At 36.6% G+C, this 20,119-nt stretch overlaps 1 protein-coding gene and 1 pseudogene across 6 annotated transcripts in view; one reads left to right on the forward strand and one right to left on the reverse strand.

The window, feature by feature from the left end:
* Positions 1-20,119, forward strand: part of ATM (ATM serine/threonine kinase) — a 151,964-nt gene that overhangs the window by 66,223 nt on the left and 65,622 nt on the right. For all 6 annotated transcript variants that reach the window (XR_008380621.1, XM_053593919.1, XM_053593921.1 and 3 more), the window contains 8 exons: positions 2,303-2,474; positions 3,031-3,195; positions 3,978-4,110; positions 6,410-6,502; positions 9,477-9,648; positions 13,384-13,525; positions 16,437-16,613; positions 19,278-19,455. Coding sequence is in view for 5 of the 6 variants with exons in the window: in XM_053593919.1 (XP_053449894.1) it covers positions 2,303-2,474; positions 3,031-3,195; positions 3,978-4,110; positions 6,410-6,502; positions 9,477-9,648; positions 13,384-13,525; positions 16,437-16,613; positions 19,278-19,455 (1,232 nt within the window). In the remaining variant the exon portion in view is untranslated. The remainder of the gene's footprint in view (positions 1-2,302; positions 2,475-3,030; positions 3,196-3,977; positions 4,111-6,409; positions 6,503-9,476; positions 9,649-13,383; positions 13,526-16,436; positions 16,614-19,277; positions 19,456-20,119) is intronic.
* Positions 18,243-18,627, reverse strand: LOC128587598 (40S ribosomal protein S12-like; annotated as a pseudogene).

The raw sequence follows: 20,119 nt of genomic DNA on the forward strand, positions 1-20,119 counted from the left end.
TTTTAAAAAGTATACCTATTTTAAGAAAGGAAAAAACTATTAAAATCGTTAATACTCAATATATATTGATAACAAAGGATGAATATAAGTCATGTTGGAGAACCTTTTGTAATTGCAAGTCAAACATGACTTCAGTATTACAATTTTAATACTGTTTTTTCCTTTCTTAAAATTTGCATACATTTTCACCCTCTGTATTTGTCAGGATTCCCAAGAGAAGGCTTCTGGTCCAGATTTTCTGCTGAAATATTCTTTATTCCTAATTTGAGTATCTTCATTTTTGACAGGTCTGTTCAGATTTTCTGTTTCTTCTTGAGTCAGTTTTTATAAATTGTGTGTTTCTAGGAATTTGTTTATTTCATCTAAGTTATATCTAATTACATCTAATTCATTTTATTATGATTTTTATGTCTGCTCATTTTTTCACTCCTTCATAAGGTTTGCTACAGAGGTTTGTCAATTTTGTTTATCTTTTCAAAGGACTAATTTTTGGTTTGTTGATCTTTTCTAATATTTTTCTATTCTCTTGTTTTCTCTCCACTCTAATCTTTACTATCTCCTTCCTTCTGTTCGCTTTGGGTTTAGTTTACTCTTTTTTTCTAGGTCTTTGAGATACACAGGTTATTGAATTGACATATTTCTCTTTTTTCCTTATTTTTGAGATACTTCTTTTTGTAATGTGTTTATTGCTACAAATTTATTTCCCTTTCAGCACTGCCTTTGCTGCATCTCTATGTTACATTTTCGTTTTTGTTCATCTCTTAGCTCTTTTATTGTATTTAAGATAGTTTTGAAAATTTTCCTTAGTAATTCCAATGTCTGAGCTTCTTCAGGAAAATATTTCTGTCAGTATATTATGTTCATTTGAATGGCTTATACTTTGCTGTTTCTTTGTATGTTTTGTGATTTTTTTTGTTATTAAAAACTGGATATTTCATTATTGTGGTAATTGTGGAAATCAATTTTTTCCCTTCTCCAGAGTTTGACCTGTGTTTTGATTGCTGAAGGCCGTAGTGGTCCATCTGTTTCATGAATTTAACTTGCTATTTTTCAGAGTGTGTTTTTCTTGCCATGCATGGTCTCTAAAGATTCTGCTTCTTAGCCTTGTATTTAGATAGTGTTTGACAGAGATTCCTTTGAATGTCAAGAGTATTGGGCTGAGGGGGCATGAGAGAGAGAATAAAACAACTACCAGTGTTTGCAGATTGGCTCTGTGCTGGGATTCTTTTTCCATAAGAAGTCATGCTTACATTGAATCTTGGAAACAGCTCCAAGTGAAACTTTAGAGTTTTCACTGGTCTTCTCTGAATTGGCCCAAAAAGCCTTACCTTGGTGGTATGTGTGGCTTTCCAAATTCCCTCTAATTTGTGGGTGCTTTTTTTTTTTTGAGAGAGAGAGAGTCTCACTATGCCACCCTCAGAGTGATTTGGCGTCACAGCTCACAGCAACCTCAAACTCTTGGGCTTCAGTGATTCTCTTGCCTCAGCCTCCCAAGTAGTTGCGACTACAGATGCCCACCACAACGCCTGGCTGTTTTTTGTTGCAGTTGTCATTGTTGAGCTGCCCTGGGCCCAGCTAGCCTCAGTGTATGTGTCTGGCGCTGTAACCACTGTGCTACGGGTGCCAAGCCATGTGGATGCTTTTGAATGCTCTAATTTCCTCCAAGATACTCTCTCGCCAACTTTTTCCCCCTATTCTCTATGTCTCAAGAGTAATCTTTTGCTCTACCTACCTGCAGGATGTTGGTCAGCCTTACAAAGTTCAAGCAGTGCTATAGCCTTTTCATCTTAGGTGAGATTTGTTAAGCAAAACAGAATCAGGCACCCTGTGTCTCCTTGGCTCCCAGACAGGTTAGAATAGATATGGTCAAGAGTTTTAAAATAAGATCTTTGTTCCTTCAAGAACCACCATGATCCAGTGTCCATATGGGGATATGAGCTACTGATTTATGACTGCTGCTGAACTGGGGGAGGGGCAGGCAAGCACAAGTAGAATCACAACACAGCTTTCCTACAGTTTTTCTTGATTGTTGCGAACCTTTCACTGTCCTACATAGTCTTAACAAAGCCGGTTCTGACAATTTTGCTCGTTTTTCAGTGTTTCTGCCTAAGGACAGGAACTTAGGGGTATCTGTTGTGCATTTTGCTGACATCATTTCCATTTGGCTTAACCATTAAGGTATTAGATATGAAAGTGACTTTATGTCAAGCCATGTCAACATTAGAGATGTTGAATAAAATGACTTTTGAATGGATTTATTTCAATTCTGTTTCTTAGCAACCTATTTTTTTCTCCTTATTAGGCCTTCCCGTTTAACAGATGTGGCATTACGTAGCTTCTCCCTTTGTTGTGACCTATTAAGTCGTGTTTGTCAGACAGCAGTGACTAACTGCAAGGATGCTTTAGAAAATCACCTTCATGTTATTGTTGGTACACTTATACCCCTTGTGGATGATCAGGAGGTTCAGGGGCAGGTAATATCCCAAATCATCTTCAAAATGGTATTTGAAGTATATTGCTAAAGTATTATTGGAAGGAGCTCATTGTTTTGTGTTTACTTGGTATGATATAATATACCAAGTAAAAGTATAATGAATATATTTTTGTGTATTTGGTAATTTTAGGGAAAATAATTTTTGAAAAATTGCTGGAAACACATTCTTAATGAATTAATCAATGAATTACAGAGCAGTTGATAATTTTGATTTAATATATTACCTGATAGTTTTGTCTGTTACTTAAAGTACTCAAAACTAGGGATAGCAGTTCACACCATCATGATGGTGTGAGAGATATCACTTATATAAAATGTTTTGTTACTATTAGCTTTATACCCACCTTGTAGTAGTACCTTACATCTTTGTTGATTTACTTGAAAGCACAGAAATTAAAAGCTAGGTATTTTAGAATTAGAACATTTTATCTGAACAAGGATGGTAGAGTTTTTATCAATTTATTACAGCCAGTTTTCATTCTTTAAAATATAATTATTTCTCCTCTTTTAATTTTTCCTTGTTAAATTATATTTAGGTATTGGACTTGTTGAAATATTTAGTGATTGGCAACAAGGATAACGAAAACCTCTATCTCACGATTAAACTTTTAGATCCTTTTCCTGACCATGTTGTTTTTAAGGATTTACGTATTACTCAGCAAAAAATCAAATATAATAGAGGACCCTTTTCACTCTTGGAGGTAATAAAAACTTCATCTTACTATTTTGTATTACAGAGTATAGATAATAATACTTTTTAAAAACCTCCAATGTTTTAGCAGTAAAAAACTGAATCTGTTTTTTATTGTGGTAAAAAAAATACCTAAGATCTACTTCTTAACAAATAAAAAAATAAATCTTAATGTAGCTCCTTGCATTGTAGTAAAATGTAACCATCCAAGCTTCCTGGTAAAAATCTGCATTTAAATATTCAAGGATTTTGATATAAAATATTTTTAGTTTTAATATACATAAGATCCACAGTCTACCACTATCTCAAAATTACTATCTAATCCTTACAGGTTTTATTAATGCTTGCATTAGAGAAAATATTTAACTTTAAAAGAGTATCTCAAGTTCTAATCTTTCAAAATTAAAGAATCTAATCAAAATTGTGTTTAGGTATATTTTTCCATACAACTTGTATTATAATTTAAAATTTTAATCAGTTTGGCTCTATATCAGTATGAAAACATATTTAAATACATCAAGATGAGAAACTAGAGTTATTATTAAATAGAAATTTAAGCTTTTCTCTCCAATTGAGTATTCTATAGCATATTGAAATCTATGTTGTCGGAGAGTCTGTTAGAGTTTAAAGGATTAAAAACATGTAGGGTTTGAAGTGAAGAAGTAATTTATTTCCACTTTGTTAGTAATAGTGATGTAAGTCAGTGTCTGTAATTTTTTTCTTTTTCTACATAAGTTTTATTTCACAGACTGAAGCAACTCATGTTACATTTTAACTAATTTTCTCTTACAGGAAATTAACCATTTTCTCTCAGTCAGTGTTTATGATGCTCTTCCATTGACAAGACTTGAAGGACTGAAAGATCTTCGAAGACAGCTGGAGCAACATAAAGATCAGATGATGGATCTTATGAGAGCGTCTCAGGGTACTGATTTTAATGGCAAGGGTTTCTTTATTTTCTTTTTCTTTCTTTCCTTTCTTTGATTCTCTTTCCTTCTTTTCTTTCTTTCCCTTCTTTCTTTTGTTTCTTCTCTCCCTTCCCTCTCCCCTTGTCTCCCCTCTCCCTTTTCTTTCCCTTTCCCCTTCTCCTTCTTTCCCCATTTCTTTTTGTCTTTTCTCTTTTTCTTTCTTGCCTTTCTTGGTGGGATCTTGCTCTCTCTTCTAGGCTGGACTGTATTGGTGCAATCATGGCTCCCAAACTCTTGGGCTCAGGTGATCATTCTGTCTCAGCTACAGGACTAACTGGGATTCTAGGCAACATGGGTTATTTCCACCTTCTTCTCTTAGAAAGAACCTTTCATAAAATCTTGATCTTGGTTTGGTTACAACAGACTTAATTCAAACTCTCAACATTTGGTTAAAATTCTCATCATTTCTTAGCTAACTGTAAAACTGATCCTAACTGGTCTCCTCATCTTGAATTATTCCAATTTTATTCATCCTCTGCCAGAATGATTTCTGTAAACTTAGATATGATGTTTTTTTTCTTAAAACCTTTTAACAACTTCTGGTGCCTAAAAGAAAGTTATAATTCCTTAGAGCCAGGCATCTAAAGTAGTTGTCTTTGCCTTCTATTCCAACTTAACCTGAATAAAAAAGAGTCTTATTTTAAGTCATGTGTATGTTTCTTGTGTGTATGTATAAATAGGTATGTGTTTATTATCTGTGTTTCTAGCTTATTTTTTACATATGAAAACATAGATAATTAAATGTTTATGTTAATTTGATTAGAGTTTGTTATTACAGTATTGCACATGAGGAAAACTTTCTATTTATGTTTTGATTTTCATTTTACTGTGCTAATTAATTTCATATTCTATCTTAAGGATTTTTTTTTTTCTTTTTTAAAGACAGAGTCTCACCCTGTTGCCCCAGATTAAAGTGTTGTGGCGTCATAGCTCACTGCAATCTCAAACTCCTGGGGTCAAGCCTTCCTCCTGCCTTAGCCTCCTGAGTAGCTGCGACTACTAGCACCCACCACAACACCTGGCCAATTTTTCTATTTTTGGTAGAGATAGGGTCTCACCATTGTTCAGTCTGGTCTCAAAAACTCCTGAGCTCAGGGCGGCGTCTGTGGCTCAAAGAAGTAGGGTGCCAGCCCCATATGCTGGAGGTGGTGGGTTCAAACCCAGCCCCGGCCAGAAACTGCAAAAAAAAAAAAAACAACTCCTGAGCTCAACTGGTGCTTTCACCTTGGCCTCCCAGAGTGCTAGGATTATAGGCATGAGCCTCTGCGCCTGGCCCTCCTAAGAACTTTTTAAAACTAATTTTAGTTTTGACTCTGAGCTTAGAGTTTCTAGTGCATTTGTTGAGAAATACAAATACTGGTATCTTTTGTTTTTGTATGATTGAGTATTTATTGACTAGACTTGGCATGTATAAAATAGCCACTGACTATTCGGAGTTGTTTAAATGAATTAAATAAAATTTGAAGTTCACTGTTTTCACTGTACTAATATGTGTCAAGTTCTCTGTAGTAGATCAGGCATAGTTGCTTACATTAGTAATCCCAGAGCCTTAGGAGGCTGAGGCAGAAGGATCACTTGCCAGCAAGAGTTCAAGACCAGCCTGGGCAAGACCACATGTCTACAAAAAATTTAAATATTAGCCAACATGTTGACACATGCTTACAGTCCCTAGCTATGTGGAAGCTAATAGGAGTGGATTGCATAAGCCCACAAGTTGGAGGTTACAGTGAGCTGTGATCATGCCATTGTACCATCCTGGGTGACAGTGCAAGACACTGTCTCAAGGAAATAGTTCTCTCTAGTACATAACTAGTTCTTGTCATCGGACAGCATAGATTATGGACATTTCCATCATTTAGAAAGTTGTTTTGGGCTAGTGGTAGTCCAAAGTACTGGTCTAGACTCTAAATACAAATGTTAAGAAGCCCCAAGCAGCCTCCCAAGGTCCCTACTAGATTTAGTGTTGAATGATGTTTGTGTTTCTAATTGTTGTGATTTTACTAAGGTACTGACTTCTCTTACAAAATTTTTTTAAAACATTTTTTTCTGCCAAATATTACTAATCACTTCCACATGGCTGTGTTTCATAAGGAAGTTCAGATTCATCTCTTACATACTTTTTTAACTGCTCATGACTTAAAACCTTTCGAAACTTTTTAAAAGTTTTCTAGTCAGATAATTTAATATATGCGTATATTATAAACAAAAATGTTGCTTGTGTGTAATATAAATTGACTTTTTTGAAATTATTCCTAGATAACCCACAAGATGGCATGGTGAAGCTAGTTGTCAATTTGTTGCAGTTATCCAAGATGGCAATAAACCACACTGGGGAAAGAGAAGTTTTAGGTAAACTAGAGTCGTGTCCTGCGTGGTGATGTTTCCGTCAGTGGACCACAAATCAGCAGTGTTTTATAAGATTGTCATACTGTATTTTTACTGTGGTGTTTCCGTGTTTAGATATACAAATTCTTACCATTGCATTACAATTGCCTCCAGTATTTAGTACAGTAACATGCTGCACAGGTTTGTATCCTAGGTGTGTAGTAGGCTATATCCAAATATAGTTATATGTTGCTTAATGGTGGTGATGCATTCTGAGAAATGTGTTTTTCAATGACATAGCCCTACTACCCACCTAGAGTATATCCTATAGCCTACTAGATAGCCCAGGAGTTTGAGTTTGCTGTTAACTATGACACCATGGCACTCTATCCTGGGCACATGATCAGCTGGAAGTTGTTATGACAACATTTTCTCAAGTAGAAAAATGAGAGGAATAAGTGGTACTTCACAGACTCTACTGTGTTTTCAGTAGTCTTTCTTTACTTCTCAGTGGGGAGCCTAGTATATAGATTGCTTTCTTTCATAGATTTTTTTAATTGAAATATATCTTATATATAAAAAAATGTGCTTAATTATCTAGCTTGAAGAATCTTCATAGAGTACATTTGTGCATCTAGCACCAGACTAAAAAACAGAACTTTTCTAGAACTCTAGAAATTTCCTTTGAACAGGGAATTTACCTGCTTCTTTATAGTAGCAATTCTTCTAGGTACAAACCTGATTCGCTACAGGAGCTTTCTATGTAGTATAAAATCATAGTGGTTTGAATCCACAGCTAACATCATACTCAGTGATGAAAAACTGAAATCTTTCACCCTAAGTCAGGAATGAGACAAGGCTGTCACTGCTGTTCAACACTATATTCAAAGTTACAGCTAGAGCAATTAGACAATAAAAAGAAATTAAAAGTATGAAAACTGGAAAAAATAAAACTCTCTTCATGGATGGCATGATCCTATATGTAGAAAATCTCAGGGAATCCACATAAAAGCTATTATAGAGCTAATAAACAAATTCAGCAAAGTTACACGGTATAAGATCAACCCATAAAAATCGTTGTGTTTGTATGCAATGCACAATCTGAAAAGAAAATTAGGAAAACATTTCCATTTACTATAGCTGTCAAATAAATACTTGGAAATTAATTAAACAGATGAAAGACTTATATACATTCTGTTGTTATAAGTGAGTTACTAAGTACAACCCACACTCAAGGGAAGGGAAATTAGGCTCCACCTTTTGAAGGGAGGACTTTCGAGGAATTTGTGAGCATATTTTAATAAATACTAACTATGACCAGGAAAGAGCAAAGGAGTTGTCTGGGATGCTGAAAATACTCTGTCTTCATCTGGTTACAGATAACAAAGGTAGGAAAAAAATACGTATGTATAAATTTTCTTTGAATTGTGTAGTTAAGATTTATGGAGGCTGGGTGGCTCACTTGCTCATGCCTGTAATCCCAGCACTCTGGAAGCCAAGGCAGGTGGATCCCTTGAGCTGAGAAGTTCGAGACCAGCTGAACAAATGCAAGATCCCTTCTCTACTAAAAGTAGAAAACCTAGCAGGAGTTCATGGCAGGCACAGAGGCTGAGACAAGAGGATTGTTTGACCCCAGGAATTTGAAGTTGCTAGGACCTATGATACCATGGCACTCTAGCCTGGGCAATAAAGTAAGACTGTCTCAAAGGCAAAAAAAAAAAAGATTTATGGAATTTAGGCTGGACATGATGGCTAATACCTGTAATTCCAACACTTTGGGAGGCCAAGGCAGAAGGATCACTTAGCTGGGTGTGGTGGTATGTACCTGTAGTCCCAGCTGCTTAGGAGACTGAGGCAGGCATATCAACTTAAGCCTGGGAATGTGAGGCTTAGTGAGTTTCAGAGTTGGATCATCCCACTCTACTCCAGCCTGGGTGACAGAGTGAGACTTGGTCTCAAAAAGAAATGAATAAGACTTACAGAACTTATGTATGCAGTAGCTCAAAACATTTTTTAATAAAGGTTGATACTCTCCTTCAGAGACCATGTTTATACTTTCATCATTTTTTGTTTTTGTTTTTGTTTCTCTATTTGAGACAGGGCCTTGCCCTCTTGCTTGGGATAGAATGCAGTGGCAAGATCATAGCTTACCATATATGACTTCATACTCCTGGGTTCAGATGATTCCCGTGCGTCAGCCTGCCAAGTACATGGGACTACAGGCATATGCCACCATGTCTAGCTAATTTTTTTATTTTTTTAGAGACTGCATCTCACTCTTACTTAGGCTAGTCTTGAATTCTTTTCTTTCTTTCTTTCTTTTTTTTTTTTTTTTGAGACAGTTTCACTTGGTATAATGCCCATGGCATCTTAGCTCAGCAACCCCAAACTCTTGAGTTTATGTGATTCTCTTGTCTTAGCCTCCCAAGTAGCTGGGACTATAGGTGCCCACCACAACACCTGGCTATTTGTTTTAATTTAATTTAATTTTTTTTTTTTTTTTTTTGTAGAGACCGATTGTCACTTTATTGCCCTCGGTAGAGTGCCATGGCAACATACAGCTCACAGCAACCTCCAACTCCTGGGCTTAGGCCATTCTCTTGCCTCAGCCTCCTGACACCTGGTTATTTGTTTTAGAGACAGGGTCTCGCTCTTGCTCATGCTGGTCTTGAGTTTGTGAGCACCAGCAATCTATCTGCCTCGGCCTCCCAGAGTCCTAGGGTTACAGATGTGAGCTACCACACCTGGCCACTTTGATTCTTAATACCTAGATTTTGTTAGTAGGTAATCTGTCTCATAGCTAAAATTCCATAGGGGAAAATTTTCTGTTGCTCACATGGATGATATGTAAAGGAAGTGATAAAGTATTTTGTAGCTTATTTTTAATCTTTGAAAACACTTAAATATAATAAAACAGCATTATGTTTTTGAAATTAGAAAATGTCTGTTTTATTTATGATCTTTTATGATTTTTCTGAAATAAAATTTCTTTATGTAGAGGCTGTTGGAAGCTGCTTGGGAGAAGTGGGTCCTGTAGATTTTTCTACCATAGCTATAAAACATAGTAAAGATACGTCTTATACCAAGGCCCTTGAGTTATTTGAAGATAAAGAACTTCAGTGGACCTTTATAATGCTTACCTATTTGAATAACACACTGGTAGAAGATAGGTAAGTATTTGCTGATTTCTTTTTTTTCACTGTTGGGGATTCATTGAGGGTACAATAAGCCAGGTTACACTGATTGCAATTGTTAGGTAAAGTCCCTCTTGCAATCATGTCTTGCCCCCATAAAGTGTGACACACACCAAGGCCCCACCCCCCTCCCTCCGTCCCTCTTTCTGCCCCCCCCCGTAACCTTAATTGTCATTAATTGTCCTCATATCAAAATTGAGTACATAGGATTCATGCTTCTCCATTCTTGTGATGCTTTACTAGGAATAATGTCTTCCACTTCCATCCAGGTTAATACGAAGGATGTAAAGTCTCCATTTTTTTTTTTAATGGCTGAATAGTATTCCATGGTATACATATACCACAGCTTGTTAATCCATTCCTGGGTTGGTGGGCATTTAGACTGTTTCCACATTTTGGCGATTGTAAATTGAGCTGCAATAAACAGTCTAGTACAAGTGTTCTTGCTGATTTCTTACATTCGATCATACTTACTCAATCTGAGAATGATACTACACGTAAATTAATACTTTCAATAGCTAAAGCTTTGTTCTGTGAGTTCACATACTTTTTGGTATTAGATATTTTAATGAAAGTTCTTGTATTTTTATTAAGTCACATAATCATTGACTGTACTATGTAATGGGCACTTGATATATACCAGGCAAGGTCCCTATTAAATTCTAGTGAGATTTGACTAGACAAGTAAAGATTAAATAATAATAAGAATAGTTGATGATGAAAACTAAGATAGAGGAATACAAAGTGTATGTTTTTGGCACTTGTTAAAATCAGAAATAAGCTAGGCTTTATTTTGGTCCTTTAATAACAAGCCATAGAGCAGAACTTTCATAGCCTAAAAAGTCTTAAGCTGATCAAACAGGGTTTCCTACTGCTCATTTATTCTCTGCAAAACAGAATTGCAACAGATACTACCCAAATTTCAGCTTGCTGGCTGTGAGATTACTTCTTTATGTGTGAACATGCACTCTTTCACTCTTACTGACTGATTATTGATATATTTGAGCACCTTATCACTACCATTTTGGGGGGATATATGCAATTTTTTCCCCCATAACCAGTCGTCTTTCTAAGGTAAATACATGTTTTCTTTCTTTTTCCTCTCCCCCCTTTCTCCTTCTTTGGGTAATAAATGATTGTATGTGTATCCGCCATGTTTTCATTATTGATTTAATACATCTATATGTTTCTCTCTTGTGTTGTTTTTGTTACAATAAATAATCTAGCATGATTTCTTTCCCAGCATCTTATTAATAAAATTTTTCAAACATATAGCAAAGTTGAAAGAATTTTATAGTAAATACTATATACTTATCATATCATTCTACCATTAACATTTTACTACTATTCTTCTTTATGTCTAGTCATTCATCTATCCATGTGTTAAATCTATCTCATTTCAAAATTATATTTCAAAAGGCTCAGCGCCCATAGCTCAGTGAGTAGGGCACCAGCCACATACACCAAAATTGGCATGTTTGAGCCTGGCCCCGGCCTGCTAAATGACAACAACAATGACAACTACAACCAAAAATAGCTGGGCATTGTGACAGGTGCCTGTATTCCCAGCTACTTGGGAGGCTGAGGCAAGAGAATCACTTAAGCCCAAGAGTTTGAGGTTGTTGTGAGTTGTGATGCCACAGCACTCTACCAACGGTGACATAGTGAGACTGTCTCAAAAAAAAAATTTTATTTCAAGGCATGGGGCCCGTAGCTCAGTTGTTAGGGCTCCGGCCACATACACTGGGGCTGGCAGGTTCAAACCTGGCCCAGGTGGGCTAAACAATAATGACAACTACAACAACAACAAAAAAATAGCCAGCTGTTGTGGCGGGCGCCTGTAGCCCAGCTACTTGGGAGGCTGAGGCAAGGGAATCGCTTAAGCCCAAGAGCTTGAGGTTGCTGTGAGCTGTGACACCCGTGGTGACATAGTGAGACTCTGTCTCCAAAAAATAAATAATTAACTAAAAAATAAAAATATATTTAAAGATACATCTGGCGCTGTTTTTGAAGAGAGTTCCACAAAAGATTTGTAAGCATTAAATGGTTCATTTGTTAACAGTAATTGGAAAAAAAATTTTTTTTCTGAAAAGGTGGCACAGGGATATTAGTATGACTTAAATTTGAGGATAATGGCGAACATGTACAAGTTTTTCTATCATTTTATAAGAGGAAAAAAAATTACTAGGTGTTTAAGGGACTTCAGCTTACAAGGAGATAATGACCAAAGAATTACTGGAATATCTGGTCAGGAAAAACTTCTATGAGAAAGTGTCATCTTAGCTGACTTGAGTGATGAGGAAGTCTGTAAAGATGATTAGGAATAGGGCATTCCAGATAGGAAATAGCTAGAGTGGAGATAGCCGGTAAGACTCTGTGTTAATAGAGGACTTGCTAATGAATTGGAAATGGTAGAATAAATTTGAATCTAGGCTTATACTTTGTGTCTTAAACCTAGAAGCCTAAAAAGAAATAAGTCTATTTGATCACTCATTATCGTTACATTATCAGGCTTTATGACATTTTTCTGTCAGCTATCTTATTTTCAGTACTCTTGTATTACAGCTTTCTTTTCCCAAATGTTTTGTGAAAGAGAAGACCTTCAGTTTTTTATTAGAGGTTTTAGATGGCTTACTTAATGATTCTCAACACATTTCTGGTCAGAATAAGCATATATTTACTGTTTTCTTAAAATTGTTTTTGGGTTGTGTGCAGTGGCTCACACCTGTAATCCTAGCTCTCTGGAAGGCCAAGGTGGGAGGATCACTTGAGCTCAGAAGTTTGAGACCAGCCTGAGCAAAGAGTGAAACCATCTCTACTAAAAATAGAAAAAATTATCTTGTTATTGTAGCAGTGCCTGTAGTCCCAGCTACTCCAGAAGTTGAGGCAGGAGGATCTCTTGAACCCAGGAGTTTGAGGTTGCTGTGAGGTACACTGACACCATAACCCTCTAGCCTTGGGAACAGAGTGAGAGTCTACTCTAAATAAATAAATTAATTAATTAAAATAGAATTTTTTTGACAATAATTTTATCATTTGAATAAAAGCCATTGTACTTTACCCCAAATTATTTGTATCTCCCAGAGAAAATACTAATCAAATAGTGTTTTGTCAGGTGAATTAGTATTTTGTCATTTGCATTACTCATATTTATTAGGCTGTGTTATTTCCCAGTATTTATTATTATGAGTCCTTTTAATTTATAATTGTCACAATATAAACTTTATTGGGTTACATGAAGGAAATTGTTGTTGCAGTAGTTGATAACCCAAATTTGCTGAGGGAATATTAAAAATGTCTTGATAATTTTGACTTTTATTTATTTACCCCGTTTCCCCGAAAATAAGACATCCTCCGAAAATAAGACCTACTTACAGGAAAGCTAAGACGTCCCCTGAAAATAAGACCTAGCGCATCTTTGGGAGCACACCTTATATTTTCGGGGAAACAGGGTAGTTGTTATTGCAGTTTTTTTTTTGGCTGGGGCCAGGTTTGAACCTGCCACCTATGGTATATGGGACTGGCACCCTACTCCTTGAGCCACAGGTGCTGCCCAGTTTTGACTTTTATATGATAGAATTTTATAGATGACAGGTTTTCTAATATAAATTAAAATTTTAGTTTTTAAATTTTTTCAGTGGAGGTTAACTTTCATCAAGATTAATAACTGGTGTACTTAATAAATATTTGAATTATATGTATTTTTTTCAGTGTCAAAGTTCGATCAGCTGCTGTTACCTGTTTGAAAAACATTTTAGCCACAAAGACTGGACATCGTTTCTGGGAGATATATAAGATGACAACAGACCCCATGCTGACCTATATACAGCCTTTTAGAACATCAAGAAAAAAGGTCTTTGAAGTTATAAATGTTTATGGAATTCCTACTGTGTCTAGAATAATTCTATTTGGTGTGTGTTATGAATATCAAATTGCTTGAAGTAGTATTGTACTAACATTTAACCTTTCCTTAAAATAATTTAAACTGTACTTGAATGCAGGGGATTTGTTATTTTTTATTATGGCAGTGTGGTAAAGCTGAGAAAGGTAACTCAGAGAAGTGATGGCTGATTTGGGGAGGGGATAGGAGAAATTCTTAGTGATAGGCCTTTTTTTTTAGAGGTTGAAAACCCTTACTTTGTTCCTGTAAAAGTTGTTGATTCTACTTTATAGGTTTTGTGATCAACAAACATGTATTTATGTCCACATCCCTGTAGTGAAATGTAAGATGACAAATAGATTTCTCTCCCTTCCTATGTTGTACCAGAAGTGCTCTCAGAGTGATGTTTAAGAACTCTTCTCCTTTAGTCAAAGTGTTACTATTTATTTATTTAGACAGAGTCTCACTCTGTCACCCTTGGTAAAGTGCCGTGGCATCATAGCTCACATCAACTTCAGACTTCTGGGCTCAAGCAGTTCTCTTGCCTCAGCCTCCCTAGTAGCTGGGAATATAGGTGCTCCCCACAATACTGGGCTCCCACAACACTGGGCTATTTTTAGAGACAGGGTCTTGCTCTAGCTCAAGCTGGTCTCGAACTCTTCAGCTCAGGTGATCCGCCATCCTTGGCTTCCCAGTGCTCGGCCCTGAAGTGTTCTTCTTTAATACTTTTCTTCATCAAGTGGGAAATGTACCATTGAATTTTCATCAGTATTTTCAGGATAGAGATTCATCATTTGGCCTTAGTAAAATGACCAGTTATAAACTACTAATGAAACGAGTAATATAACCTATAAAGGACTATTAATTTATAATTTTTTATTTCAAAATATTATTTAAGTGGGTCCAAAGTTTTTTTTCTTTTTCTTTCTTTTGAGATAGAGTCTCACTTTGTCCCCTTGGGTACAGTGCCGTGATGTCATAGCTTACAGTAACCTCAGACTCTAGAGTTTAAGCAGTCCTATTGCCTCAGCCTACTGAGTAGCTGGGACTACAGGTACCTGTCACAATGCCCAGCTATTTATTTATTTTTTTAAGAGATGGGCTCTCACTGTTGCTCAGGCTGGTCTCAAACTCCACCCATCTCAGCCTCCCAGAGTGCTATGATTACAGGTGTGAGCCACCATGCCCAGCCTGGATATCTTGTATAATGCTTAAGTCAGGGTGTTTGGTGTGCCCATCACCAAAGTAGTATTCATTGTACCCAATAGGTAAGTTTTTATCCTACACCCATGCTCCTCCTTGGTTCCTCCTTTATATTGCTGGAAGCCCATGTGTACCTGTCTATTAGCTCCCACTTGCTTGCATGTGAGAACATGTGTTTGGTTTTTCATTCCTGAGATACTTCACTTAGGATAATGGAGGGAACTAGAGACCATGTTACTGCAAATGCCATTTTTTCTTTTTCTTTTTTTTTTTTAATGGCTGAGTAGTACACCATGGTGTATATATACACCAATTTTTTTTTTTGTTTGTTTTGTTTTGTTTTGCAGTTTTGGCCAGGGTTGGGGGCTGGGTTTGAACCCACCACCTCCAGCATATGGGGCTGGTGCCCTACTCCGTTGAGCCACAGGAGCCACCCTACACCAATTTTTTTTTTTTAATCTACTGATGAATTAAAGGACATCTGGATTGATTCCAAATCTTTTTTCTTTTTTTTTCTTTTTTGTAGAGACAGAGTCTTACTTTATGGCCCTTGGTAGAGTGCTGTGGCATCACACAGCTCACAGCAACCTCCAACTCCTGGACTTAAGCGATTCTCTTGCCTCAGCCTCCCGAGTAGCTGGGACTACAGGTGCCCGCCACAACGCCCAGCTATTTTTTGGTTGCAGTTCAGCCGGGGCCGGGTTTGAACCCGCCACCCTCGGTATATGGGGCCCGCGCCTTACCGACTGGGCCACAGGCGCCGCCCCCAAATCTTTTTTCTTTTTGAGTTAGAGTCTTGCTCTGTTGCCTAGGCTAGAGATGCAATGACATCATCATAGCTCACTTCATTCTCCCAACTTCTAGGCTTAAGTGATGCCCCTGCCTCAGACTGCTGCGTTGCTAGGGCTACAGGTGTACAACACCAGGCCCAGCTTAGTTTTCTTTTCATTTTGTAGATACAGGGTCTCTCTGCTTTGCCTACACCGGTCTTTTAACTCCTGGCCTCAAGCTATCTTCCCGCTTTAGCTACACAAGGTGCCCAGATTATAGGTGTCAGCCACCGTGGCTGGCTGGCACTATAATTTTAATATTTAAAAATCTCATTTCATGGCCAGGCATGGTGGCTGTAATCTTAGCACTGTAGGAGGCTGAGGTAGGTAGATTGTTTGAGCTCAGGAGATCAAGACCAACCTGAGCAAGAGTTGAGACACTGTCTCTGCTAAAAATAGAAAAACTAGCCAGGGGAGGCTGAGGCAAAAGGATCGTTTGAGCTGTGATGCATGGCCTTCTAGCCTGGGGCAACACAGTGAGACTATCTAAAAAAAAATCTGATTTCATTTTTAAATAAAGTCTGTGTGGTAGGTTTAGACTGGTTTTGTATATGAGACAGACGAGGCAGATTTTGTGATTTGTATACTACTAGCGAATGATAGAGCTGAGTGTAGAACCCAGGTTTCTTGCTGCCTACACCAGTGTTTTTTTTTTTTTTTACCATACCACTCTGCCTCTCCTATAAAAATAAATGTTTTAATTTTAAAAGGTAACCATTGCTTCCACATTTAGTTTTAACTGTATTTAGTTTTATTTGGAAACATTTGTTTATGCCAAGGTATTCATTTTGTGTAAGAAAGGTAGAATGATTTTCTAATTCTCTTATTTACATTTTCTAATCCCTTTCTAGTTTTTAGAAGTACCCAGATTTGATAATGAAAGTCCATTAGAATACCTGGATGATATAAATCTGTGGATTCCTCAAAGTGAAAATCACGACACTTGGATAAAGACACTGACTCGTGCTTTTTTGAACAGTGGAGGCACAAAAAGTGAAATTCTTCAATTATTAAAACCAATGTGTGAGGTAAGAAAATTAGTCTGAATTCCTTTTTTCTTTTCCTTTTCCTGTTCTTTTTGGCTACTGTATACACATGTATGATCTATACATCTAAAAAGAGTACTGTGATACTGTATTTCATGATTATGCAATATCACCCACTCCCAGTTATTATAAATTTATTAAAGTGGGAGTTTGGGCCATAATTTTATATAATAGGTTTTAGCTTTGGGGTAGCAAAATACTAGATGAGTTCTAAGGGGAACCTTGAATAATTTGTTACTAATAATATTTAAAATAAATACTGATGATTATAAATTGTTATTTTTTCAAGACAGAGTGTCACTATGTGTCACCCTCGGTAGAGTACTGTGGTGTCACATCTCACAGCAACCTAAAACTCTTGGGCTTACGTGATTCTCTTGCTTCAGCCTCCCAAGTAGCTGGGACTACAGGTGCCTGCCACAATGCCCAACTATTTTTTGTTGTGGTTGTTGTTTAGCCCACCTGGGTCGGGTTCAAACCTGCCAGCCCTGGTGTATGTGGCTGGCACCTTAACCACTGAGCATGGGCACCGAGGTGATTATAAATTATTTACATTAGCCAGAAGTCTGCTCTAGCTTTGTTTACTGCTTCTGATAAAGGCATAATCGCTTACTTTCCCTGATATGCTTTCTTCAGTTGGAAAAGGGGTAGGTTAGCAATCAGCATTCCTTGTTTTATTTTTTAAGTTATTTTAATTCAGTAAAGAATAAAAGTACATACCAAATCAAACAAAAGGTTTATACTCTTTTATCAAATGTGTGATCCAATAAAGTGTACCATAATGGTGCCCCTAAGATTAACCTAATTTTATTGAACATGATTCAACAGAATTGTGAAAACACAGCCTCTGGCTTGGTCTGGTATTTGCCAGTTTTACATAAAACTGGCAGAGAAGTACTTTGGTAAACTACCCACACTTACAGTTATTTAAAGAGCAGTCTTTGTTGTCTACAGAAAAAGTAGTGACAGTGAATAAGTCATTACATTCTCTGTGATATGACACTGTGCTTATACCAGTTCAGCACAATGGTACCATGGACACACACATAACTTATTTTTTATTACAAAAAGAAGCTAAGATTTTAATAAAATTTCGACTTATAGCCAGAAGGTAAAATAATATATATACATTTATATTTATCTCTTCCCAACTCCTAATACTTAAATTCTCTGGTTCTACAACTGGCTTTTTGCTAATGTAAAAAGAAGTGTGCAGTTAGTCATCAGTAGTCTATTTATGTGCATGGAGTGGCATGAATATGACAGCTACGGCATGTGATGATTCATCTATATGATGAATATGGAGTATGGTGAATGGCAAAATAATAGTGACTGCTGTTTTAATGTACCACATGTATTAAAAGCACTGTTCTGCACTTCAGAGAACACCACAAGTAATTACTCAAATTTCATACCCAAAATTGGGGATTTTAGAAAGTAAACATTTTTAATGTGACTATTGTAGCTCTTCACTGAGTGAAAAGGCACAAAAATCAGAATTTTACCTTTCTTTTAAACTTTTGATACCTCCTTAAATCAGAAAGTTGCTTCTGTTCTTAATAATTTATTATTAATTTCAACTCAATTTTTTTTTTAAGAAGCATGTTTTATTCATTTCTTGCATTTGAAGTACTCTTCGATGACATTCTTGGCCTGAGATTCTGTGCCATAATCCTTAACTACTACACAACTGCAGCCAACCACTTTACAGGGTTTCCCGTTTCTGTCAATTTTACAAAGGCCTACCCATTCCCCTAGTTTCTTGTTGTCATCAACCTTTATTAGACTGAATTGGTGTTCAGCACAAAGGGCCTCCACCAACTTGGCATGCATAGGCTCAATCAGAATTGGATGCAAGCACACAAAGATGGGCTCGGCGCTTGTCTAAGGCTTTGGCAGCTTTGCGGATTCCACATGCAAGGCCATCGTGGATGAGGGCGGTCTTCAGCACCTTAACATCCATAACACGTCTAGCAGTAATTCCTTCCTGGGCCATGGTGATGGGTTACCGGTGAATCTGAATCTTAAGTGGCGGCAGGGAAAGAGCTCAACTCTTACGTTTTTTTTTTTTTTGAGACAGGGTCCCACTATGTTACCCTTGGTAGAGTGCCGTGGCGTCACAGCTCAGTAACCTCAAATTCCTGGACTCAAGTGATTCTCTTGCCTCAGCTCCCAAGTAGCTGGGCCTACAGGCGTCCGCCACAGTGCCCGGCCATTTTTTGTTGCAGTCGTCATTGTTGGTTAGCAGGCCTGGGCTGGGTTTGAACTCGCCACCTTTGGTGTGTGGCTGGAGCCATAACCGCTGTGTTACGGGCGCTGAGCCCTCTTAAATTTCTTTAAAGTAGTAATAGAAAAAAAAAGTAGTAATGGAATAATTTCACTTTGTAAGCATATTTCATTATGGTAATGGTGTAGACTGGAAATGAATTGTAGTATAATTGACATACATGTTTGGTATTGATACAGTAACCTATTATATTATTTTTTATGGCTTGTAAGCTGTACATTGAATATATGGCCAGCTTACAAACATAAAAAAAGGAATATAAAAAAAGAGTTTGTTATGTCAGCAACAGGAAATGAAATTTTTAAACAAAATTTATTATTTTATTCAAACCATTCACTGGGTATATTTGTACATCCTAGGTGAAAGCTGACTTTTGTCAGACTGTGCTTCCATACTTGATACATGATATTTTACTCCAAGACACAGACGAATCATGGAGAAATCTGCTTTCTACACATGTTCAAGGATTTTTCACCAGCAGTTTTAGACACGTCTCACAAATGAGCCGATCCACAACGCCTAGAAACTTGGATTCAGGTATTCTGTTAAGTTTCTGACATTTATGCTGCTAACTTCTCAGTTCTAGAGGAAGATAAATATATTTAAGTTTGAATCTCATCAAAAACATTCTTATCCATTAAACTTAATTGGATACCTCAAAATTTCTCTTTTCTCACCTGTAGAATGGAGATAAAAGTTATAACAAGGTTTCACTGAAATAATGTATGTAAAGTCCTGGGATAAAATTTAATGTACATTGTAACTGTATAAATTTTGGCTATTAACAATACATTGTCTGCCTGAGCATATAGTGTATTAGGCACTGTGCTTACACTGGCAATATGGATATGAGCAAGACACACCATACATTCTAGCAATGGAAGAAACACATAGATAAATACACATAATCAAATGTTGAAATTTTTGATAGAATTTTCAGATTTTTGGAGCTCTGGCCAACTCACTGAAAAAGCAAACTTTGTATTACAAAATCATGTCTATGTGTTGTAGAAAATACAGAAAGATTGCAGAAATTTTTAAAAATTAATCCTGTGATCTAAGATTAATTATGATTCCAGTTAATATTTGGTATATATTCTTCTAATTATTAAAAACAAAAATTTAATTGTACCTTATTCTGATAATTTACTCTTCTTCTATAATATATATTTCCCACGGTATACAATAATAACAGAAGAAA

The sequence above is a fragment of the Nycticebus coucang genome, chromosome 6 (genome assembly GCF_027406575.1).
Source record: "Nycticebus coucang isolate mNycCou1 chromosome 6, mNycCou1.pri, whole genome shotgun sequence".
Lineage (NCBI taxonomy): Eukaryota > Metazoa > Chordata > Mammalia > Primates > Lorisidae > Nycticebus > Nycticebus coucang.